Source organism: Schistocerca piceifrons, chromosome 1 (assembly GCF_021461385.2).
Source record: "Schistocerca piceifrons isolate TAMUIC-IGC-003096 chromosome 1, iqSchPice1.1, whole genome shotgun sequence".
Taxonomy (NCBI): Eukaryota; Metazoa; Arthropoda; class Insecta; order Orthoptera; family Acrididae; genus Schistocerca; species Schistocerca piceifrons.
The window spans coordinates 493,795,026-493,819,805 of record NC_060138.1 but is presented as its reverse complement, the minus strand read 5'-3'; the positions used below and the strand labels follow the sequence as shown (position 1 = coordinate 493,819,805).

The following is a 24,780-nucleotide window of genomic DNA, read 5'->3' as shown; positions in this document are numbered from 1 at the left end:
GGCTGGATAACAAGTGGATAGACGCTTCATCTCTCTCGCCGTCAGGTGTTGCCGTGAATCATACTTAACGTAGCTTTCTGCACGCGTCAGCGTAGCGTCAGTCGAGCAAAGTCGAGACATAAGAGGAGCAACAAAAACGCGCGATTCCGGTACCGGGAATCGAACCCGGGCCTCCTGGGTGAGAGCCAGGTATCCTAGCCACTAGACCACACCGGATAACGACGGCAGTGCTCTTTCCAGCGAACGCAGCAGCCACCCACGGTTAACTGACGACAACTGTAAAAAATCCGCTCTCTCGCGTTATAGAACGGCGTGCCCCGGACGCATTTCGGGGAGACGGACGCCAGCAATGATGAGAGCAAAAGGTGCCTACAAATCCTGTCGTTGCACCACGCACTGTTCTACGGCAATTCACCAAGCAGACGCTCACGCCTTGTTGTGCTGTTTCCTTTGCGGGCAATGAGTGCACCTGCCTTCGACACAGGAAACATTACACGTTTGGCAGCTGTGGGATTGGAACCCACGCCTCCGAAGAGAATGGTGCCTGAAACCAGCGCCTTAGACCGCTCGGCCACGCTACCTACACAACACGCGCGTCACAAGAGCTGCGTCCTACCCCACGAGAACACACCGCAACGGCACAAAAATGAGACGTAAAAAGTGGCAACGGTGGGATTCGAACCCACGCCTCCGAAGAGACTGGTGCCTAAAACCAGCGCCTTAGACCGCTCGGCCACGTTACCGTTGGAGCAGCAGCCGCAAAACGTTTCGTTTGTACTACAAAGATCACTTCGAAATGGAAGTATCTTGGCAATCGCCGTGCCATGTATTTCCACTGCTCTCCCACTGGAAGCGTCTCTTTAGGCCATCCACAGCAAGAAAAAGCCGTGCCCGCCGTATGGTAGCGACGCCACTTGTCTGTAGCTGTCGCAGTTAAGGAGACAGCGTCAAGAGACGTTTTCGTGCCGTGACCAGGTTTCGAACCTGGGCTTTCCGTAACCACTAAAGTATCGTAGCTGTAACTGTCAGGCGGAGCTAGAATGCTCCATGTATCAAACATATGTGAGCTCAAGGAGGTTACACTTGAAGAAAAAGCGGCAGCTTAACGCGATCACAGCAAAGCCCCCGGCAGCTACGGGATTCGAAACCGCGCCTACAGAGAGTCTGGTGCCTTAAACCAGCGCCTTAAAGCGCTCGGCCACGCTACATGCGCTGCTTGGTGCGCCAGTGTTCCTAGCATTTGTACAAACAGTGCACGCCACAGCTTCCGGTTCTGCTGGGACTGGCTGCTCATCCATCGCACTTCAAACAACTGCCCTTTTCGACTACAGAGAGCAGCGGACGTCTGCGCTCTAGGAGGCGACATTACGTGTTGGGGATGAAGTGGTAGGGCAAACTGCGGCCTGCGGAACACGAGTGAAAAAATCAAGAGAGTACTGTCATTTCGAGTACTCGTCATTGCAACGGCAGCAAGGCAAAACTTTCAAAATTGCCGTGACCAGGATTCGAACCTGGGTTATTGCGGCCACAACGCAATGTCCTAACCACTAGACGATCACGGCCACGGACGCGCCCGCGAAAGCAGCTGCCTGTAATGCAAGTGGCGATACACAGCAGAGCCTAGGCCAAGGTGTACGCCACAGCAGTGTGAGACACGGTCTCCATCACATGTATACGAGCAAATGAACGTGCCTGCGCTGTCAGGACACTAACTACAGTGGTTAGCTGCATTCACCTCCGTGGCAATGTCTTGCAGTCCCCCAAGCCTCTTGACTACAGGTATGTGGCTGGATAACAAGTGGATAGACGCTTCATCTCTCTCGCCGTCAGGTGTTGCCGTGAATCATACTTAACGTAGCTTTCTGCACGCGTCAGCGTAGCGTCAGTCGAGCAAAGTCGAGACATAAGAGGAGCAACAAAAACGCGCGATTCCGGTACCGGGAATCGAACCCGGGCCTCCTGGGTGAGAGCCAGGTATCCTAGCCACTAGACCACACCGGATAACGACGGCAGTGCTCTTTCCAGCGAACGCAGCAGCCACCCACGGTTAACTGACGACAACTGTAAAAAATCCGCTCTCTCGCGTTATAGAACGGCGTGCCCCGGACGCATTTCGGGGAGACGGACGCCAGCAATGATGAGAGCAAAAGGTGCCTACAAATCCTGTCGTTGCACCACGCACTGTTCTACGGCAATTCACCAAGCAGACGCTCACGCCTTGTTGTGCTGTTTCCTTTGCGGGCAATGAGTGCACCTGCCTTCGACACAGGAAACATTACACGTTTGGCAGCTGTGGGATTGGAACCCACGCCTCCGAAGAGAATGGTGCCTGAAACCAGCGCCTTAGACCGCTCGGCCACGCTACCTACACAACACGCGCGTCACAAGAGCTGCGTCCTACCCCACGAGAACACACCGCAACGGCACAAAAATGAGACGTAAAAAGTGGCAACGGTGGGATTCGAACCCACGCCTCCGAAGAGACTGGTGCCTAAAACCAGCGCCTTAGACCGCTCGGCCACGTTACCGTTGGAGCAGCAGCCGCAAAACGTTTCGTTTGTACTACAAAGATCACTTCGAAATGGAAGTATCTTGGCAATCGCCGTGCCATGTATTTCCACTGCTCTCCCACTGGAAGCGTCTCTTTAGGCCATCCACAGCAAGAAAAAGCCGTGCCCGCCGTATGGTAGCGACGCCACTTGTCTGTAGCTGTCGCAGTTAAGGAGACAGCGTCAAGAGACGTTTTCGTGCCGTGACCAGGTTTCGAACCTGGGCTTTCCGTAACCACTAAAGTATCGTAGCTGTAACTGTCAGGCGGAGCTAGAATGCTCCATGTATCAAACATATGTGAGCTCAAGGAGGTTACACTTGAAGAAAAAGCGGCAGCTTAACGCGATCACAGCAAAGCCCCCGGCAGCTACGGGATTCGAAACCGCGCCTACAGAGAGTCTGGTGCCTTAAACCAGCGCCTTAAAGCGCTCGGCCACGCTACATGCGCTGCTTGGTGCGCCAGTGTTCCTAGCATTTGTACAAACAGTGCACGCCACAGCTTCCGGTTCTGCTGGGACTGGCTGCTCATCCATCGCACTTCAAACAACTGCCCTTTTCGACTACAGAGAGCAGCGGACGTCTGCGCTCTAGGAGGCGACATTACGTGTTGGGGATGAAGTGGTAGGGCAAACTGCGGCCTGCGGAACACGAGTGAAAAAATCAAGAGAGTACTGTCATTTCGAGTACTCGTCATTGCAACGGCAGCAAGGCAAAACTTTCAAAATTGCCGTGACCAGGATTCGAACCTGGGTTATTGCGGCCACAACGCAATGTCCTAACCACTAGACGATCACGGCCACGGACGCGCCCGCGAAAGCAGCTGCCTGTAATGCAAGTGGCGATACACAGCAGAGCCTAGGCCAAGGTGTACGCCACAGCAGTGTGAGACACGGTCTCCATCACATGTATACGAGCAAATGAACGTGCCTGCGCTGTCAGGACACTAACTACAGTGGTTAGCTGCATTCACCTCCGTGGCAATGTCTTGCAGTCCCCCAAGCCTCTTGACTACAGGTATGTGGCTGGATAACAAGTGGATAGACGCTTCATCTCTCTCGCCGTCAGGTGTTGCCGTGAATCATACTTAACGTAGCTTTCTGCACGCGTCAGCGTAGCGTCAGTCGAGCAAAGTCGAGACATAAGAGGAGCAACAAAAACGCGCGATTCCGGTACCGGGAATCGAACCCGGGCCTCCTGGGTGAGAGCCAGGTATCCTAGCCACTAGACCACACCGGATAACGACGGCAGTGCTCTTTCCAGCGAACGCAGCAGCCACCCACGGTTAACTGACGACAACTGTAAAAAATCCGCTCTCTCGCGTTATAGAACGGCGTGCCCCGGACGCATTTCGGGGAGACGGACGCCAGCAATGATGAGAGCAAAAGGTGCCTACAAATCCTGTCGTTGCACCACGCACTGTTCTACGGCAATTCACCAAGCAGACGCTCACGCCTTGTTGTGCTGTTTCCTTTGCGGGCAATGAGTGCACCTGCCTTCGACACAGGAAACATTACACGTTTGGCAGCTGTGGGATTGGAACCCACGCCTCCGAAGAGAATGGTGCCTGAAACCAGCGCCTTAGACCGCTCGGCCACGCTACCTACACAACACGCGCGTCACAAGAGCTGCGTCCTACCCCACGAGAACACACCGCAACGGCACAAAAATGAGACGTAAAAAGTGGCAACTTTTTTTTTTTTTTTTGTTTTTTTCTTTTTTTTGTTGTTTTTTTTTTTTTTTTTTTTTTTGCTTTTTTAAGGGCCTCCCAACTCCCCTTATAGCCCGGCCTTGCGCTCTCCAATTTATGCCTTCTTCGGCGAGCTTCTTTAGCTATAAATTAAAACGGTGCTGCTTGCAAACAGAAAAGATTAATTGTTGTACTGTCCATTCAGCGGAAAACCGTAAACTCCTTGGTATGGTTCCTTGAGCGTCGACGTCCTCCGGTAGACGTTGGTGTTCAAGATGAAGTGATGGAATCGGAGATACTGGATTGCTTTGAGGAAAGTTTCTTGTGGCCATTCACCGCTAGCGAAGCATCGAAGGAAAACTAAAATCCTCTTGAAGTTAAAGTGCAGGCCTATAATGGCGCAAAGCTACTGCTTTGCTGCCTACACGCCTTAAAATAAAAAATGAAAGAATAACAGCGCATCAGGCGCTGTCTACCTAAATTCAATAAAAGAAAGAATAAAATTTGAAAAAAAAGAATAAAAAATCAAATACTGTCTGAGTTAGTGCTCTCAGTAACAGGGAAGGAACACCCTTCACACATCCCATGATATTGTGTTCAAAATGCTTCGTGGCGGCCATTAAAATAAGTAATGAAAAAAGTCACAAAAATTAAAAATATCGACACATGTCAAAGGAATGAGTAGACTCCCGAACTTTCCGTATTGTCTAGGCGGATAACGAGAAGGAAAACACAATCCTCTCCGACGTGTTAAAAAGAAAGTATAAAAAACCTCTTTTCTTAAAAACCAAACAATCTCCGTGGCAGCGCGGTGCGCAACGCATCCGTGAATGTACGCCGAAGACGGAGGAACCAGACGGTGTAAAAAATGAATAAAAACATAAAGAAATCACTAAACGACAACTAAACACAAACACACACGAACACAGGATAAAACGGTGTTAAACTTTTCGTCGTCGTTTCCACGTTGCAGTCCGGCACAAGTGTAAGCATCGTACGTGTTGAATGGTTCACTGTTCCTGTAGCATTCTATTTGCATTAACTATGTATCCGGACCCGGAGACAATGCAAAACACAGAAGTAAAGAAAAGTCGCAGCAGTGAAGTGTTGATTACAACAGTTTGTCGTGGGCAAATGCGAGTGCAATTTGCAGAAAATTGGCAAAGATTTTGTGATAGTCTTTCCTGGTTTTAGTGAGGTCATGTTGCGTGGACAAATAAACCAGATAGGCATAGTCGTCCGTAAGTCGCAATTGCAGGAGGGCGAACACAGTGTGAGCCACGATCCATGCAGTGGCGGCACGCTTCGTATGCGGATATGGGTTGAAGTCCGGGATCAATGCCGTGTCCGCAGAAAAAGCGGCAGCGCTGGTCCGGTTGATAAGTGCGAGCATCCTGGCGGCAATGTTCCAAGTCGACTGTGACCTCAGACACACGAAACGATGTTCTAAGGTGTCGTCTTGGCGACAGTCTTCACACAAGCTCGATGGAGATAAGTGAATGCGGCGCAGCTTTTCGTTGGTGGGCAGAATTCTGTTAACCACTTGGTACCAAAAGCTGCTGACGTCCGCTGACAGGAAGGGAGCGTGAACGTGAGCCCACGCCGTCCTCCACGCAGATCGCGGGTAGCGCGCCTCCATCTTATTACCGACTGGCCGTCCTCTTAGTCCCTGGTAGACACGTTTCACAGTGCGTGTGCGATGGTCGAGTACGTCGGCGGCGAGATAACTTTTTTGAATGTAGTATTCTCGAACATAACGCAGCTGAAACGGTATGGTAGTCGGGTCGAGAGGTGCTGCTTCAGAGAGAGGACGATGAATAGCGAACAGAACAGCTGTGGGGCTCGACGGATCCCGTTCAATAGTGACGCTCGTCCGATGAAGGAGCAACGCTGCGGCTTTCATAGCAAAATGAATGAGCCCGAGCCCACCCTGTTCGCGCGGTAAAGTACACGTTTCGTAAGACACCTTGAAAATATGGCCCCGCCACAATAGCCAATAGACTGCCTGTGTTATGGCTCTGCCCAAATTCTTGGGTACCTGAAATAACTGTGCGAGGTACCAGGCTTTGCTGAGCAAGAAAACATTTATTAAAATCACCCGCTGTGTTAATGCGAGGGTGCGAGTAGCGGACAGGCTAGCCATAGCTCGTATGCCATTTAAGACAATACGCCAGTTGTAGGACGCAGTCTGTAACAGATTGGCTTGAAAGCGAACACCCAAAATTTTGTGTTCCTGCTTCACTGTAAACCATGGGCGTTTGAAGCCACGTGTCGCCGCATAAATAGGCAGAAAAACCGTCTTACGGGTATTGATGCTCGCACCGGATGCACGTTCATACTGTGTAAGAACAGCGCGTATTGTATCAAAATCGGTAGCCGAGGACACCAAGAGACCAAGGTCGTCAGCATAAGCGCGACAAACGTGCTTCTCATCCCCAATACGGATTCCCCTACAAACACTGTGCAACTTACGCAACAAAGGATCTAAGGAGATTGCGTAAAGCGCCATTGACAGAGGGCACCCTTGTTTGACTGAACAGCAGAGCGGAACAGGTTCCGACAAAAATCCATTGATACTAATCCGTGAGGTGGAATTTTTGAAAAGGTTAAAAATCATAGTTATATACTTTACACCGAAACCAAACTTCTGGAGCACTCGCCGGAGATATAGGTGGCTAACTCTGTCAAAAGCCATTGCAAAATCGATGGATAAAATGCCAAAAGGAATCCTATTCGTCGAAGCATAGGCAATGGCATCTCGGTATGTGGACACAGCACCATAGAGAGTGCGTTGAGGCACTGCACAGTATTGAAAGGGACTAATCAGTTTTTTCATGACCAGCTTCAAGCGTGAGGAGACACATTTGGTGAAGAGTTTGTAGTCACCATTAAGAAGGGTGATGGGTCTAAGATTGCACAGTTTCCTGGCGACTGGAACCTTAGGAGCCAAGACCACAATCCCTTCCAGGAAGGACGCAGGAACATCCACACCATTTAAAATTTCATTAAAAACATCAGTCAGGGCCGAGCCAAACAAGTGCCAAAAATGCAAATAAAATTCCGGTGGCAACCCATCAGCGCCCGGTGATTTATTCTGGGAACACAGTTTTAGGACATCACTCACTTCGTCCACAGTAAAGTTTTCTGTGAGGCGACGGCGATCCGCTACGGATAAGACGTACGGAACGTCGTGGAGAAGCTCTGAAATCGCGGCAGTATCAGTGTATTTCTCACTGAAAAGTTCGATGAAGTGACGGTGGGCCTCGGCAAGAATTGCCGCCTGGCTATTAAGCCGCGCACCGTCAGCTGATTCCAGCTCTGTGACGTAACGTCGCTTCGCGCGCCGGCGTTCGCGCAGCTGATGAAACACGGAAGGCGCTTCATCAGCAAGCGCCCCGGGGGCTCGGCTCCGTACGACAGATCCGCGTAACGATTCCCTTTTCAAATCCAGAAGACGGAGTTTGATACGCCGAATTGTCGCCATCCGAAGAGCGGGATTAGTTGTGTGCAGGTGGATGGCATCATTTAAACAGCTCTCGTAAAAGTGCAATGTAGAACGCTCCCAGTGAGCAACATCCTGACCGAACTCCAGGATGGCCTTGCGTAATGCCGGCTTAACAAATTCTACCCACCAAGACAAAGTGGAGGCATATAGACCGCGATATTTTAGCACCCTCTGCCACACACGCACGATAACCGGCGCAAATTGTGGGTGTGAGAGATGTCGCACATTAAACTTCCATAATCGACTGGCGCGGGGTTTACCCGCCAATAGAGAATGAAAGCGGCAGACATACGCACAATGATCGGAAAATATCACGGGGTGAACAGAGGAGTCCGTAAGACAGTGCTGTGTATCACGAGAAACATAAATCCTATCGAGCCGACTCCTTCCCGTGGGATAAAAGAAAGTAAAGCCCACGTCCCGCGGGTGTAAATAACACCACGAGTCAATTAAATTCATCTCAGTAACGAGCGTCTGTAATTCTAGGCACTTATAAGGCCGTGGCTCCTGATCTCTATCGTCCAGCACGCAATTAAAATCGCCGCCCATGACTACGGGCAGGTGGGGGCCCTGTAAAAGGTGACAAATGTCACTGCTATAAAATACACGGCGACGTGGCTGCCCGTCGGCACCAGAAGGGGCGTACACGTTAATATATCGTACGTTGTTGATCGTGCAGGCTACACCACGACCGTTAGGAATTGTAGCGACATTACTATAATCATGACCAACACGAATTAAAATGGCAGTACCACAATTACACTCGATATCAAAGTTCAAGAGCACTTGATAGCCCGGAATGGAGTGAAGTATATCTATCACAACCTCCTGCAAAAACACTACATCAGCAGCAATGTAATTTATAAAACCCACAAAACTTGCAAACTTCACAGGCGACTCCAACTTATTAAGATTAATAGTAGCCACAACTGATGGAGGGCTTGCTACCATAAACAACAGGGAAAAACAAAGAAAACAAATTAGACGGCAGGAGTGGACCCACCCTCCTCCTCCATATCGTCTGCCCAGTCACAACGTTCAAACGGGGCAGCTGAAGTAGGCGGTTCTTGTGTGGGAGGTGCGGACGCGGAATCCTGTGAAGGGGGACGCGTGCGACGCTGGGGGGTGTCTTCCGCCTTACGCTTAACCGAAAGTTGTGCCGGGTTCGTTGCCTGAGACGTCGTAGTGTCCATTGCTAGATGTACATCAGAGTGGTGCAACATTTCCTTTAACTGCTGGACAACCTGTTCCCGCCTGTCTGCCGACACACTTGTCGTAGGCGCCGGCTGACTGCTCGCCACAGGACGCTGTGGACGACGCCCCGTCGCAACCGACGGCCGTGATTCGACTACGGGGCGGGGCAAGGGCTTGTGCGCCGGCTTTTGCACAGATTTTTGTTTTTGTTTTGACTTCGGACGGGGAACCTGCTTCCATTCCGGAGACGGGCTGCGTTCTCCGCGAGAAAAAGACCGTGTGTCTAAAATCCGCGAACTACTGGCACTGCGGAAGCGGTCAGTATTGCCACGCCTCTCCGAAACACTTTCACGCCTTGGCTTTGGTTCCTGTGAGGCAGGAGCCGCGTCCGGAACACCCTGAAGCACGGAAGTAGATGGTGACGAATCCACAACAGCAACAGGGGGGGTAACCACCTGAACGGGTTCTGATCCGGTCCGCTCCGGAACTACTGGCCCAGCCGGAGGCGGAAGCAATACAGTAGCTACGGGAACTGACTGAGAAGAAACGGACATGTTTTGAACAGAATCAAGTCCGGTTGCAGTGGAATCGACATCCATCGCGACCGCATCAACTAAAGGCGTTGCCGTTTCTGCGGAACGTGCCGGTGAACGGGGAACACCTAACAACACGGCCGCGTACGACGCGTCGTCATCTTGCCCACGGGGCGGTAGCTGCACAGGGCGCCTACGCCGAGGACAATTTTGCCGAAAATGGTCGGTGGCATTGCAATAGGAACACGTTTGCGGCTGACCACTATACGAAATAAAAGCCCGGTGGCCGGCCATAACCAAAAACGAGGGAACGTGCTTCCTCACAATCATCTTGACACTACGGATACCGTTCTCAACCTGATATATGTAAGCGGACGACCACTTTTCCTTCGTAATCGACAAAACTGTGCCATAAGGCATAAGGCTACGAGCTATTGTCTCATTCCTAGTCTCAAACGGCAGATTGAATACCCGAACATTTCGAATACCAAATCCAGCATTCGACAGAGTCACATTGCTAATTGTCCCATCAGAGTGTTTGAATTTACGTACGCCACCGTTTTCACTGACAAGGGCATCGCAAAATTCCGGACATTTCAATTTTACAAACAAAGAGTTCAGGAACGCGTCTAATTGCAAGCCTAACACATCACTTTCAGGAATTTTCAAGTCATTTTTCATCCACGAATGAATTTCAAAAGCAGACGGTCGGGTTACGTTTCTATCAAACTCGCATTGGATATTATTTTCTCGGTCTTCGGAATCCATGTTAACTTACAGTTCAGCTGACTAGTGCAGCGATGAAACAGTCACCGCGATGAACCGCCGCCGACCGCGAAGCACACGTAAACACCGCCCGACACGCCGGAGCGAGCGCGCGATGTGTTCGGGCCCACGACTCCGAAGAGACTGGTGCCTAAAACCAGCGCCTTAGACCGCTCGGCCACGTTACCGTTGGAGCAGCAGCCGCAAAACGTTTCGTTTGTACTACAAAGATCACTTCGAAATGGAAGTATCTTGGCAATCGCCGTGCCATGTATTTCCACTGCTCTCCCACTGGAAGCGTCTCTTTAGGCCATCCACAGCAAGAAAAAGCCGTGCCCGCCGTATGGTAGCGACGCCACTTGTCTGTAGCTGTCGCAGTTAAGGAGACAGCGTCAAGAGACGTTTTCGTGCCGTGACCAGGTTCCGAACCTGGGCTTTCCGTAACCACTAAAGTATCGTAGCTGTAACTGTCAGGCGGAGCTAGAATGCTCCATGTATCAAACATATGTGAGCTCAAGGAGGTTACACTTGAAGAAAAAGCGGCAGCTTAACGCGATCACAGCAAAGCCCCCGGCAGCTACGGGATTCGAAACCGCGCCTACAGAGAGTCTGGTGCCTTAAACCAGCGCCTTAAAGCGCTCGGCCACGCTACATGCGCTGCTTGGTGCGCCAGTGTTCCTAGCATTTGTACAAACAGTGCACGCCACAGCTTCCGGTTCTGCTGGGACTGGCTGCTCATCCATCGCACTTCAAACAACTGCCCTTTTCGACTACAGAGAGCAGCGGACGTCTGCGCTCTAGGAGGCGACATTACGTGTTGGGGATGAAGTGGTAGGGCAAACTGCGGCCTGCGGAACACGAGTGAAAAAATCAAGAGAGTACTGTCATTTCGAGTACTCGTCATTGCAACGGCAGCAAGGCAAAACTTTCAAAATTGCCGTGACCAGGATTCGAACCTGGGTTATTGCGGCCACAACGCAATGTCCTAACCACTTTTTTTTTTTTTTTTTTTTTTTTTTTTTTTTAAATTGAGGTTTTGTTTCTTTTTGCTCTCTCCACATTCATTAAAGGGACATTATAAAGACAGTCAAGATGATAAACTGGAGATCCATCAACAATTATATACAATATGAATTTTGTAATGTACATTTAAGTATCCAAAAATGGATGGAAGTTGACCACATTATTAAATATATCTGGTCTCTGAAAAAAATATGCACTTCATCACAAAACATTCTTATAACAAATTCAAAACAATGTGACCACTTGCTATTGTCACAGGATTAATTACAACATAATGGACGATACATTTGATGTTTCAAAACTCCTACACTCATGAAATGAAGGACGTTATTCTATGAAGTACTTTGCAAAATTATGCTTAGAAACTATACATAAATACTACTATCATGCAAGCAGGCCATTAAAATTCTGCTGTGAGAACTGAGGAAAATACAAGAGATGAGGCAAGGTATGAAAGAAGTGGCATAGACTTAACTAACACTACTGGTACTCTCAATCACTGCCAAGAAGGGTGAATACTTTTGTCATGAGAAGCTTTTCCAATCCTTTGTAATTCTACTTAAACATTTTGGCGGTTCGGATATCTTAACTACAATGTTCAGATTATATGTGAAGGTATTGATGTTTTTTTGTTTAATATTAAGCACTACTAGTCACTCATAATGTGTCATCACTGATGTACCTTCTAATACTCTTCAGACTGTGCTACAACACAAACTTGCATCTATATAATTTCACTTATATATGTTAGAAATAAAAACACTGTTATATCTAATAGTGCTTCAATATTCCAAATATTACATATTTGTAAGTTCATTCCACTTTTAACAGCTCTGCATTACAAAAAGTTGACTGCAGAACAGGTAGCGCCACAGTAAACAGATTTTGATAAAATAACTGCAATTGCACTGATACGCTGTCACGTATTTAACTTAGTATTAATTTTTGCTTGTAATGAGTACTGAAGAATGTTTGGCATAAAATTATAAAACTACAAATATGTTGTACCACTGGTAAACAGCTTTGTGACAACGTCTGAGTCAGGACTTCAGGCCCAACACAATATTACACAACATTTATATTTTCAGCAGTCTCTCCACAATGCACAATACTCCTGTAGTTCTAGCTGCTACAGTGAATTCAGCATTCAAATTAAGTATATTTAAGCAGCTCAGTTGCTCAACCCAGACACGTTCACTTTTTCTTGTTCTTTGTTGTTGCTCCACGGGGTGGTGTAACAGGTCTTCCAGCATTCAGTCCTCCATAAGCAAACTTCCTCTTATCAGCCGGCTTCAATATTTGGAATGAGCACATGAGTGTTTCATCAACAGACATCATTGCACCTGCATTGTCAAATTCACCACAGTAATTGGGTGCTGAGAAAAGTGTGACCAGCTGTCGTTTCGCAAAAAATTCGTAGCCATCTTCTACAACCTGATGAGCTCTACAAATGAGGTCAAAGTCATGCTTGTGCAAAAACTTTGCAACTACTTCTGCTCCAAATGTAAAGGACACACCTCTGTCATTCTCACCCCAGCCCATTGTGTCCTTATCAGGGTCAGACCACAACAAATCACAAAGGAGGCCTTGGTCTGGTACATCAGTTGGCCGCATTATACGACGAATCTGTTCCATGCTCTGGAGATCAGGACTGAGCCCACCATGACAACAGAATATTTTTTCATCTACAATGGCAGCCACAGGTAGGCAATTGAAACAGTCCGTGAATGTTTTCCACAGCTTAATGTTATACCGCCGCTTGCATTCATCACAAAATCCATATATCCTATTGATACTGGCACACTCGTGATTTCCTCTTAACAGGAAAAAGTTTTCTGGATATTTAATTTTATAAGCCAGTAAAAGGCAGATTGTTTCCAAAGACTGCTTCCCTCTGTCCACATAATCCCCAAGGAAAAGGTAATTAGATTCTGGTGGGAAACCACCATATTCAAATAATCTCAGGAGATCATAATATTGACCATGGATGTCACCGCAAATCTTAAGTGGTGCTTCTAACTCCAGCAAAATTGGTTGAGAAAGAAATATTTCTCGTGATTTTAAACACAGACCTCTTATTTCACTTTCTGTTAGCTGTACATTCTTGCCAGGACGAGCACCACGCACTTCCAATAGCCGTGCTATAATGCTGTCTATATTCAATTTATCCGTTTCAGCCATCAGAACTGGAATGCACACACAACTCAAGTAGTTCACTTGCACGAATCCTAACGGATGCTCTTGTAACGTACAGCCACGATTCTAACGTTGAACTGGCAAGGCAAAACTTTCAAAATTGCCGTGACCAGGATTCGAACCTGGGTTATTGCGGCCACAACGCAATGTCCTAACCACTAGACGATCACGGCCACGGACGCGCCCGCGAAAGCAGCTGCCTGTAATGCAAGTGGCGATACACAGCAGAGCCTAGGCCAAGGTGTACGCCACAGCAGTGTGAGACACGGTCTCCATCACATGTATACGAGCAAATGAACGTGCCTGCGCTGTCAGGACACTAACTACAGTGGTTAGCTGCATTCACCTCCGTGGCAATGTCTTGCAGTCCCCCAAGCCTCTTGACTACAGGTATGTGGCTGGATAACAAGTGGATAGACGCTTCATCTCTCTCGCCGTCAGGTGTTGCCGTGAATCATACTTAACGTAGCTTTCTGCACGCGTCAGTCGAGCAAAGTCGAGACAAGTCGCATAAGAGGAGCAACAAAAACGCGCGATTCCGGTACCGGGAATCGAACCCGGGCCTCCTGGGTGAGAGCCAGGTATCCTAGCCACTAGACCACACCGGATAACGACGGCAGTGCTCTTTCCAGCGAACGCAGCAGCCACCCACGGTTAACTGACGACAACTGTAAAAAATCCGCTCTCTCGCGTTATAGAACGGCGTGCCCCGGACGCATTTCGGGGAGACGGACGCCAGCAATGATGAGAGCAAAAGGTGCCTACAAATCCTGTCGTTGCACCACGCACTGTTCTACGGCAATTCACCAAGCAGACGCTCACGCCTTGTTGTGCTGTTTCCTTTGCGGGCAATGAGTGCACCTGCCTTCGACACAGGAAACATTACACGTTTGGCAGCTGTGGGATTGGAACCCACGCCTCCGAAGAGAATGGTGCCTGAAACCAGCGCCTTAGACCGCTCGGCCACGCTACCTACACAACACGCGCGTCACAAGAGCTGCGTCCTACCCCACGAGAACACACCGCAACGGCACAAAAATGAGACGTAAAAAGTGGCAACGGTGGGATTCGAACCCACGCCTCCGAAGAGACTGGTGCCTAAAACCAGCGCCTTAGACCGCTCGGCCACGTTACCGTTGGAGCAGCAGCCGCAAAACGTTTCGTTTGTACTACAAAGATCACTTCGAAATGGAAGTATCTTGGCAATCGCCGTGCCATGTATTTCCACTGCTCTCCCACTGGAAGCGTCTCTTTAGGCCATCCACAGCAAGAAAAAGCCGTGCCCGCCGTATGGTAGCGACGCCACTTGTCTGTAGCTGTCGCAGTTAAGGAGACAGCGTCAAGAGACGTTTTCGTGCCGTGACCAGGTTTCGAACCTGGGCTTTCCGTAACCACTAAAGTATCGTAGCTGTAACTGTCAGGCGGAGCTAGAATGCTCCATGTATCAAACATATGTGAGCTCAAGGAGGTTACACTTGAAGAAAAAGCGGCAGCTTAACGCGATCACAGCAAAGCCCCCGGCAGCTACGGGATTCGAAACCGCGCCTACAGAGAGTCTGGTGCCTTAAACCAGCGCCTTAAAGCGCTCGGCCACGCTACATGCGCTGCTTGGTGCGCCAGTGTTCCTAGCATTTGTACAAACAGTGCACGCCACAGCTTCCGGTTCTGCTGGGACTGGCTGCTCATCCATCGCACTTCAAACAACTGCCCTTTTCGACTACAGAGAGCAGCGGACGTCTGCGCTCTAGGAGGCGACATTACGTGTTGGGGATGAAGTGGTAGGGCAAACTGCGGCCTGCGGAACACGAGTGAAAAAATCAAGAGAGTACTGTCATTTCGAGTACTCGTCATTGCAACGGCAGCAAGGCAAAACTTTCAAAATTGCCGTGACCAGGATTCGAACCTGGGTTATTGCGGCCACAACGCAATGTCCTAACCACTAGACGATCACGGCCACGGACGCGCCCGCGAAAGCAGCTGCCTGTAATGCAAGTGGCGATACACAGCAGAGCCTAGGCCAAGGTGTACGCCACAGCAGTGTGAGACACGGTCTCCATCACATGTATACGAGCAAATGAACGTGCCTGCGCTGTCAGGACACTAACTACAGTGGTTAGCTGCATTCACCTCCGTGGCAATGTCTTGCAGTCCCCCAAGCCTCTTGACTACAGGTATGTGGCTGGATAACAAGTGGATAGACGCTTCATCTCTCTCGCCGTCAGGTGTTGCCGTGAATCATACTTAACGTAGCTTTCTGCACGCGTCAGTCGAGCAAAGTCGAGACAAGTCGCATAAGAGGAGCAACAAAAACGCGCGATTCCGGTACCGGGAATCGAACCCGGGCCTCCTGGGTGAGAGCCAGGTATCCTAGCCACTAGACCACACCGGATAACGACGGCAGTGCTCTTTCCAGCGAACGCAGCAGCCACCCACGGTTAACTGACGACAACTGTAAAAAATCCGCTCTCTCGCGTTATAGAACGGCGTGCCCCGGACGCATTTCGGGGAGACGGACGCCAGCAATGATGAGAGCAAAAGGTGCCTACAAATCCTGTCGTTGCACCACGCACTGTTCTACGGCAATTCACCAAGCAGACGCTCACGCCTTGTTGTGCTGTTTCCTTTGCGGGCAATGAGTGCACCTGCCTTCGACACAGGAAACATTACACGTTTGGCAGCTGTGGGATTGGAACCCACGCCTCCGAAGAGAATGGTGCCTGAAACCAGCGCCTTAGACCGCTCGGCCACGCTACCTACACAACACGCGCGTCACAAGAGCTGCGTCCTACCCCACGAGAACACACCGCAACGGCACAAAAATGAGACGTAAAAAGTGGCAACGGTGGGATTCGAACCCACGCCTCCGAAGAGACTGGTGCCTAAAACCAGCGCCTTAGACCGCTCGGCCACGTTACCGTTGGAGCAGCAGCCGCAAAACGTTTCGTTTGTACTACAAAGATCACTTCGAAATGGAAGTATCTTGGCAATCGCCGTGCCATGTATTTCCACTGCTCTCCCACTGGAAGCGTCTCTTTAGGCCATCCACAGCAAGAAAAAGCCGTGCCCGCCGTATGGTAGCGACGCCACTTGTCTGTAGCTGTCGCAGTTAAGGAGACAGCGTCAAGAGACGTTTTCGTGCCGTGACCAGGTTTCGAACCTGGGCTTTCCGTAACCACTAAAGTATCGTAGCTGTAACTGTCAGGCGGAGCTAGAATGCTCCATGTATCAAACATATGTGAGCTCAAGGAGGTTACACTTGAAGAAAAAGCGGCAGCTTAACGCGATCACAGCAAAGCCCCCGGCAGCTACGGGATTCGAAACCGCGCCTACAGAGAGTCTGGTGCCTTAAACCAGCGCCTTAAAGCGCTCGGCCACGCTACATGCGCTGCTTGGTGCGCCAGTGTTCCTAGCATTTGTACAAACAGTGCACGCCACAGCTTCCGGTTCTGCTGGGACTGGCTGCTCATCCATCGCACTTCAAACAACTGCCCTTTTCGACTACAGAGAGCAGCGGACGTCTGCGCTCTAGGAGGCGACATTACGTGTTGGGGATGAAGTGGTAGGGCAAACTGCGGCCTGCGGAACACGAGTGAAAAAATCAAGAGAGTACTGTCATTTCGAGTACTCGTCATTGCAACGGCAGCAAGGCAAAACTTTCAAAATTGCCGTGACCAGGATTCGAACCTGGGTTATTGCCGCCACAACGCAATGTCCTAACCACTAGACGATCACGGCCACGGACGCGCCCGCGAAAGCAGCTGCCTGTAATGCAAGTGGCGATACACAGCAGAGCCTAGGCCAAGGTGTACGCCACAGCAGTGTGAGACACGGTCTCCATCACATGTATACGAGCAAATGAACGTGCCTGCGCTGTCAGGACACTAACTACAGTGGTTAGCTGCATTCACCTCCGTGGCAATGTCTTGCAGTCCCCCAAGCCTCTTGACTACAGGTATGTGGCTGGATAACAAGTGGATAGACGCTTCATCTCTCTCGCCGTCAGGTGTTGCCGTGAATCATACTTAACGTAGCTTTCTGCACGCGTCAGTCGAGCAAAGTCGAGACAAGTCGCATAAGAGGAGCAACAAAAACGCGCGATTCCGGTACCGGGAATCGAACCCGGGCCTCCTGGGTGAGAGCCAGGTATCCTAGCCACTTTTTTTTTTTTTTTTTTATAATTTTTGTAGTAATCGTCCGGGATTTGAACCCGGGACCTCCTGCACCCGAAGCAGGAATCATACCCTTTTTTTTTTTTTTTTTTTTACTTAAACCAGCGCCTTAGACCGCTTTTTTTTTTTTTTTCTTTTTTTTTTTTATTTTGGTGTGACTTAGGAGACCGATGCCTTATCCATTTTTTTTTTCTTTTTGTATTTCTTTCACTGTGTTGACCCAGTGCAGCTCGGGGGAGGCGCATTGGGCAGGGGTCGAAACCCGAGGCCTGGCCATGACGTCTCCCCCTCCCTGCACTGAAGCGCAGTGGCACCAATACGTAGTAATTTCCCTTGGTTCAGAGTCTTATGATATTTATATGTGGACACGGGGCTTGTGATGCAGTGTCTATCCAAACAGGTAAAAGCTTGGCAGGAAAGCAAAATAAGTAAGAGCTAGCGAGAATGTCTTCCCTATCGTGAAGTGAGATCAGTATGCCCCTATACCGGTGCCATTAATGTAACTGGCGCAGGAGCGATCAATAGAAGTGGAAACTTAACCAATCCCCTGCTTTTCGAAGACAATACTAAGCATATTCGCAAAGTCCCTCTTAAGATGTGGGAGAGATTGTTGCGTCCAGTACTCATGAAGCATGTAACCAATAAACGAAATAAAATCGGAAATACCATCACCATCAACCACTGCAAAAATGTAACGGCCAAGAAGCCACATAATGGTATTGTTCTTTGTCCCGGGATAAAAAACCGTGTCCGGCCAGCAGAGAATATCAGTTGTAAATGCCGATTCCGAGCTCCTGGTGAGTAACGCCAATTGTCGGCGCAGCCAGTACCACATGCGAAGACGGTCAGCGCAGGTAAATCGGTGTTGGAGTGTATCAACACAACCACACGTTTGACAAAGCGGAGAGACACTTAAACCTATGCGATGAAGTCGTTCGTTCGTAGGAATCAGCTGGTGAACTACCTTATACCATAGGGAGGCAACAGGTGCTGAATGAACGGGTAAGCTAATATTCGTCCATATGTGACGCCAATTAAAACGGGGATATTGCAAAACAATCGGGATGGAAGAAGAAGACCTGTGCCATTGGTCAAGCAGTGTTCGCATAGTAAAAACAGGACGACGTTGGAAGTGGAGATCCAGATAACTAATCTCAATGTAGAAGTCCCGAACATGCCGTAGCTTCGCATTTAGAGGCCCTACGTTAATAGGCGGTGACAAGCTCGCAGGACGAACGACATGGAATAATCGCGAAGTAACAGTCGGGGACTCAGAAAATAAAAGATGGAGGGTGCGCTTAACATAAAGGGCCGCAGCCTTGACACGGACATCGGTGAACGACAAGCCGCCCGCAAGACGCGGCTTCGTAAGAACATCACAACGTAATTTAAAAATGTGCCCCCGCCAAATATATCTGTTGATAAGCTGGACCATTTTTGCACCCTGCATTCTTGGAAGCGGAAACAACTGAGCAACGTAAAATACTTTACATAAAACATAAGTGTCTAATACACGCTTTTTTTGCAGTAGCGGTATCGAACGCCATGAGTGTTCGAATAAAACACCTTGAAGCTTGGAAATGGCTACTTGCCAATTTTTTGCAGCCATACGAAGAGGACACCGTTCAAGATAGATGCCTAAATGTGTATGGTGTTCAACAGCCGTAACCCACGGAACAACCACATTTTCAAAGCCCCGCAAATTCAGAAGTTTGCTTTTACGGGGGTTGAGACGAGAACCGGAGGCCGCAGAAAATTTATCTAGTTCCATTTTCAACTGCGGCACTTCGGCGGCGGAACGAAGCAAAACAACCAAATCATCAGCATAAGCTGTTGCTGTCAGGGTAACCCCAGAAATCGTAAGACCACGAAGTGTCGAGTTGAGACGAGAGAGGAGTGGTTGAAGGGAGAGAGCATAAAGGGTCATGGATAAAGGGCTACCTTGCGGGACGCCACGTTTAATATCAATGACCTTCGTTAGCTGGCCATTAATGTCAATCTTAGCAGAAATACCAGTCGTCATATTCTTAAGTACCAGCAGCGCCTTTTCATTAAAACCGAGTCGGCGCAGCAGAAGCTCTAAAAACGAATGGGACACACGATCAAAAGCCTTACTAAAATCAACAAATAAAAGCGCACAGGAAATATTGGTGACAGCGACAATCGACACGACATCACGATACCCCGCCAGAGGAGTCAATATGGAGCGCCCTGGAAAGCAGCTTTGACAAGGAGTTATCACAGGTGTAAGCAAGAGGGATAGACGTGCATTAACAGCCCTAGCAGCCGTCTTATAATCAAAATTTAAAAGGGTTAAAGGACGAAAGTCACTAGCTGTCTTCAAACCAGCAGATTTTGGTATCAGGACAACCGTACCTCTCTTGAAATCGGCTGGAATTGTGCCACCATTCAAGATTTCATTTACAATATCCGTAAAAACAGGCCCTATAATAGTCCAAAAGCGAACAAAAAATTCCTTAGGAAGGCCATCCGGACCAGGAGATTTGTGAGATGGTGAACAAGCAATGAAAGCTGAAATTTCGTCTGCAGTAAAAGGAGCTAAAAATTCCACATTATGGTCCTCTGTTAAAACTGATGGGATAGCAGTTAAAATCTCGTCAACATCAAGCCGATCAGAATCAGCCACAGCATATAAGGTCTCATAGTAGCAGGTAAGTTCATGGGTTATTTGATTCTGTAAGGTAAGCCGGCAACCATCAGCTGCCATAAGGCCGTCAATCAATACACGTCGACGGTTCTTGTGGTGACGAAACAGGTGGTACATGGAAGTCATTTCATGTGCTAAGGTGGACGGCGGTTTAGATTTAATCTTCAATCCTTCCATCTGAAGCCGTTTAATACTAAGGAGCTTGGCTTTAATTTTCCGAATCTCAGAAAGGTGGGCACCTGTCATTCGAGAAGTATCATAAAGTTCGCGAAGCACCGAATAATAATACTCAAAAGTCAGTTTCAGATCTCGCGCTCTATTATAACTGTAGGACATTAAAGTGCGACGTAGTTTTGGCTTCGCACAGTGGATCCACCAGTGAAGCTTAGACGGATAGTATCGCAGAGAACGTAAACACATGTCCCACGCCGTCTGTATTAGAGGTTCGATGTCAGGGTCATCGAGCAGGAAGACATTTAATTTCCACAGCGGCCGATAAAGTTTAAGAGGCTGACGCTCCAAATTAATTATAACCGCAAGGGCACAATGATCCGTAAAACTGGCTGGAATAACATCTACATTTAAAACAGAAACACTAAGGGGATCAGAAATATACAATCGGTCCAGTCGACTACTTGACGTGGCAGTAAACAATGTAAATTTAACTAAAGTGGGGTGTTTAACCTCCCACGCATCGCGTAGTCGTAGTTGACGTACAAGAGAATGTAGCTCGAAACAATAATTAAAATGAGGCGATTGGTCCTTAGCTTGTAATACACAATTAAAATCACCCCCAAATATCAAAGTCGCAGGATTTTTGCGTAAAAGATAAATCAGATCCTCTTTATAAAAACGAGACCGTGCCTGCCGTTTGCTGGAACCAGAGGGGGCGTAAATATTAACCAAGGTTGTGTCAAATAACCGACAACCAATACCCCTTCCCGAGTCTAAGAGCTCAATTTCGGTAACGGGGATACCGTCACGAATTAGTAAGGCAGTACCTGTGGAAAACTCAGGCGCAAAATTTATAATAGTGCGAAAGCCAGGAACAAACAGGTGTGCAACGGAGACTTCCTGCAGGAAAACAACATCAGCTGCAGAGTCATAAATGAACTGCTGCAGAGACGCTAACTTCAGAGCAGATTGAATGCTATTTATATTTAAGGTAATAAACGTGTACGCCTGCAACATCAACAAAACAAAAGGGAAAATGAACCCTAATTACACCACATTAGAAGCAACGACATCCAGATCATCAACATCAGACATGGCAGAGGGTGATTGCCCGGAATCAACGGAATCAGAGTCATCCTTTGCATGCTTGTGTTTTTTCCGCACCGCGTGAAGATTGGGGGGCACTTTCACCCGACGGCGTATCTGATGCACACCAGATTCAAGAGCAGGTGGAGTGGGGGGTTCGAGATCAGGCACGTCAACCAAGGCATCCGAAGGATTAGCAGGGCGAGAGGAATCAGAAGAAGGAGCAAGCAAGGGGAAAACTGCATCAGGAACATCGGCACCGGCATCAGAAGGTGTAGGTATTGGAAGTGTAGGAGGTGGAGAGATAGGGTTGGAATCCGCTGAAGCGGAGCGCGCAGTTCTAGAAGCGATTTTCCGACAAACAGCTGTCTGCACCGAAGTGTCGTCAACATGTTGTGATGCCTGTGTCGGGGGGGATGTCAACACCACCGCGACCGAATGTTGGGGCTCTTGCGCCGACGGCGTGGCAGTAAGTGTGACGTCATCAGGCAAAGCAGGAGACACAGTGGGAACAGAATCCAAAACAAGCATGGGAGATTCCGGAAGTCTCTCGTCAGATCCGCAAACCGGCTGCGAAACAGCAGCTTCGTCATCAGTGCTACCGGTATCACTAGCACGACGGCGTTTGTTATTGGAAACAGACGGGATCGGTGTAGAAGCAGCCGATACATCTGGGCGAGTGGGTAACGGGGGAAAACCTGCATCAGAGGAAGGTGTCACCCGTTGTGAAGAATCTACTGCAGGAGGCTGACACGAGACAGTGGAGGAAGCTGCTGGCACAAGATCGGCAACCGTTAATTTGCGGCGTTGTGCTAGCCCATTTTTAAGCACAAACACCCGCTTAGGGCAAGTAGCACGAACATGACCATTTTCATTACATAGAAAACACGTACCAACTTGCCCCTCATAAGTAAGATGAACACGATAACCACATACAACCAGATGGGACGGTATGTTCGACTTAATATGCATTTCAACCGATCTGACACCATTATAACATTGCAGCTTATGTTGTGCAGACCAACGTTCATTTCGAATTGACCGAACGGTACCATAACCAAGCAAAGCTTCCTTGAGGTAACTGTTTTCAACTTCAGGGGGTAAATTATAAACCCGAACTGTGGTATACGTAATTTCAGCATTTGAAACAGTAACACTGCTAACAGAACCATCTCTATGACGGAACGACACTTGCTCACCATGTTTAAGTAAAATCTTATCTAGCAAAACCGGGTTCAACAATTTCACAAAAAAGCAGTAAAGTTCTGTGTCAAAATACGCCGTATGTACCTGGTCCGATGTAATGCCAATTGTATCCACAATCCATTCGTGAATTTCCAACGAAGTTGGTTGAACATTCCTGGTGGCCTTGTTAAACTGAAAACTGAGAGTACACTTCCGCGGAAACAACCGGGAAGCCATAACACTTAATTAATGCGGCAAAAGCCGCTATACAACATAAGACACAACACAAACACTAAGGCGACGAAACAACGAAGAAAAGAAGACAAAGAAACGTCACACACAGAAAGTAAATAGTCACAACCCGAGGGAAACGGCGGATCGAATACACAGCACGTGCGATCGCTGTCGCGTCTCAAGCGGAACACCCACTAGACCACACCGGATAACGACGGCAGTGCTCTTTCCAGCGAACGCAGCAGCCACCCACGGTTAACTGACGACAACTGTAAAAAATCCGCTCTCTCGCGTTATAGAACGGCGTGCCCCGGACGCATTTCGGGGAGACGGACGCCAGCAATGATGAGAGCAAAAGGTGCCTACAAATCCTGTCGTTGCACCACGCACTGTTCTACGGCAATTCACCAAGCAGACGCTCACGCCTTGTTGTGCTGTTTCCTTTGCGGGCAATGAGTGCACCTGCCTTCGACACAGGAAACATTACACGTTTGGCAGGAGTGGGATTGGAACCCACGCCTCCGAAGAGAATGGTGCCTGAAACCAGCGCCTTAGACCGCTCGGCCACGCTACCTACACAACACGCGCGTCACAAGAGCTGCGTCCTACCCCACGAGAACACACCGCAACGGCACAAAAATGAGACGTAAAAAGTGGCAACGGTGGGATTCGAACCCACGCCTCCGAAGAGACTGGTGCCTAAAACCAGCGCCTTAGACCGCTCGGCCACGTTACCGTTGGAGCAGCAGCCGCAAAACGTTTCGTTTGTACTACAAAGATCACTTCGAAATGGAAGTATCTTGGCAATCGCCGTGCCATGTATTTCCACTGCTCTCCCACTGGAAGCGTCTCTTTAGGCCATCCACAGCAAGAAAAAGCCGTGCCCGCCGTATGGTAGCGACGCCACTTGTCTGTAGCTGTCGCAGTTAAGGAGACAGCGTCAAGAGACGTTTTCGTGCCGTGACCAGGTTTCGAACCTGGGCTTTCCGTAACCACTAAAGTATCGTAGCTGTAACTGTCAGGCGGAGCTAGAATGCTCCATGTATCAAACATATGTGAGCTCAAGGAGGTTACACTTGAAGAAAAAGCGGCAGCTTAACGCGATCACAGCAAAGCCCCCGGCAGCTACGGGATTCGAAACCGCGCCTACAGAGAGTCTGGTGCCTTAAACCAGCGCCTTAAAGCGCTCGGCCACGCTACATGCGCTGCTTGGTGCGCCAGTGTTCCTAGCATTTGTACAAACAGTGCACGCCACAGCTTCCGGTTCTGCTGGGACTGGCTGCTCATCCATCGCACTTCAAACAACTGCCCTTTTCGACTACAGAGAGCAGCGGACGTCTGCGCTCTAGGAGGCGACATTACGTGTTGGGGATGAAGTGGTAGGGCAAACTGCGGCCTGCGGAACACGAGTGAAAAAATCAAGAGAGTACTGTCATTTCGAGTACTCGTCATTGCAACGGCAGCAAGGCAAAACTTTCAAAATTGCCGTGACCAGGATTCGAACCTGGGTTATTGCGGCCACAACGCAATGTCCTAACCACTAGACGATCACGGCCACGGACGCGCCCGCGAAAGCAGCTGCCTGTAATGCAAGTGGCGATACACAGCAGAGCCTAGGCCAAGGTGTACGCCACAGCAGTGTGAGACACGGTCTCCATCACATGTATACGAGCAAATGAACGTGCCTGCGCTGTCAGGACACTAACTACAGTGGTTAGCTGCATTCACCTCCGTGGCAATGTCTTGCAGTCCCCCAAGCCTCTTGACTACAGGTATGTGGCTGGATAACAAGTGGATAGACGCTTCATCTC

At 49.1% G+C, this 24,780-nt stretch overlaps 1 protein-coding gene and 16 non-coding genes across 17 annotated transcripts; all 17 read right to left on the bottom strand.

Moving 5' to 3' along the window:
- Positions 1–144: 144 nt before the first annotated feature.
- Trnae-cuc lies at positions 145–216 on the bottom strand. The gene has a single exon. It is a non-coding gene; the product is annotated as a tRNA-Glu (tRNA).
- A 445-nt stretch (positions 217–661) lies between these two features.
- Positions 662–743, bottom strand: Trnal-uag. The gene has a single exon. It is a non-coding gene; the product is annotated as a tRNA-Leu (tRNA).
- A 747-nt stretch (positions 744–1,490) lies between these two features.
- Trnah-gug lies at positions 1,491–1,562 on the bottom strand. Its single transcript has one exon. It is a non-coding gene; the product is annotated as a tRNA-His (tRNA).
- A 367-nt stretch (positions 1,563–1,929) lies between these two features.
- Trnae-cuc lies at positions 1,930–2,001 on the bottom strand. The gene has a single exon. It is a non-coding gene; the product is annotated as a tRNA-Glu (tRNA).
- Positions 2,002–2,446: 445 nt separating this feature from the next.
- Positions 2,447–2,528, bottom strand: Trnal-uag. The gene has a single exon. It is a non-coding gene; the product is annotated as a tRNA-Leu (tRNA).
- A 747-nt stretch (positions 2,529–3,275) lies between these two features.
- Positions 3,276–3,347, bottom strand: Trnah-gug. The gene has a single exon. It is a non-coding gene; the product is annotated as a tRNA-His (tRNA).
- A 367-nt stretch (positions 3,348–3,714) lies between these two features.
- On the bottom strand, positions 3,715–3,786 carry Trnae-cuc. The gene has a single exon. It is a non-coding gene; the product is annotated as a tRNA-Glu (tRNA).
- An 8,236-nt stretch (positions 3,787–12,022) lies between these two features.
- LOC124784323 (serine/threonine-protein phosphatase alpha-2 isoform-like) lies at positions 12,023–13,526 on the bottom strand. The gene has a single exon (XM_047254092.1). The coding sequence runs from the start codon at positions 13,436–13,438 to the stop codon at positions 12,452–12,454; it is 987 nt and encodes a 328-aa protein (XP_047110048.1). The 5' UTR covers positions 13,439–13,526; the 3' UTR covers positions 12,023–12,451.
- A 28-nt stretch (positions 13,527–13,554) lies between these two features.
- On the bottom strand, positions 13,555–13,626 carry Trnah-gug. The gene has a single exon. It is a non-coding gene; the product is annotated as a tRNA-His (tRNA).
- Positions 13,627–13,989: 363 nt separating this feature from the next.
- Trnae-cuc lies at positions 13,990–14,061 on the bottom strand. The gene has a single exon. It is a non-coding gene; the product is annotated as a tRNA-Glu (tRNA).
- Positions 14,062–14,506: 445 nt separating this feature from the next.
- On the bottom strand, positions 14,507–14,588 carry Trnal-uag. The gene has a single exon. It is a non-coding gene; the product is annotated as a tRNA-Leu (tRNA).
- Positions 14,589–15,335: 747 nt separating this feature from the next.
- Positions 15,336–15,407, bottom strand: Trnah-gug. The gene has a single exon. It is a non-coding gene; the product is annotated as a tRNA-His (tRNA).
- A 363-nt stretch (positions 15,408–15,770) lies between these two features.
- Positions 15,771–15,842, bottom strand: Trnae-cuc. The gene has a single exon. It is a non-coding gene; the product is annotated as a tRNA-Glu (tRNA).
- A 445-nt stretch (positions 15,843–16,287) lies between these two features.
- Trnal-uag lies at positions 16,288–16,369 on the bottom strand. The gene has a single exon. It is a non-coding gene; the product is annotated as a tRNA-Leu (tRNA).
- A 747-nt stretch (positions 16,370–17,116) lies between these two features.
- Trnah-gug lies at positions 17,117–17,188 on the bottom strand. The gene has a single exon. It is a non-coding gene; the product is annotated as a tRNA-His (tRNA).
- Positions 17,189–23,623: 6,435 nt separating this feature from the next.
- Trnal-uag lies at positions 23,624–23,705 on the bottom strand. Its single transcript has one exon. It is a non-coding gene; the product is annotated as a tRNA-Leu (tRNA).
- Positions 23,706–24,452: 747 nt separating this feature from the next.
- Trnah-gug lies at positions 24,453–24,524 on the bottom strand. The gene has a single exon. It is a non-coding gene; the product is annotated as a tRNA-His (tRNA).
- Positions 24,525–24,780: the final 256 nt, after the last annotated feature.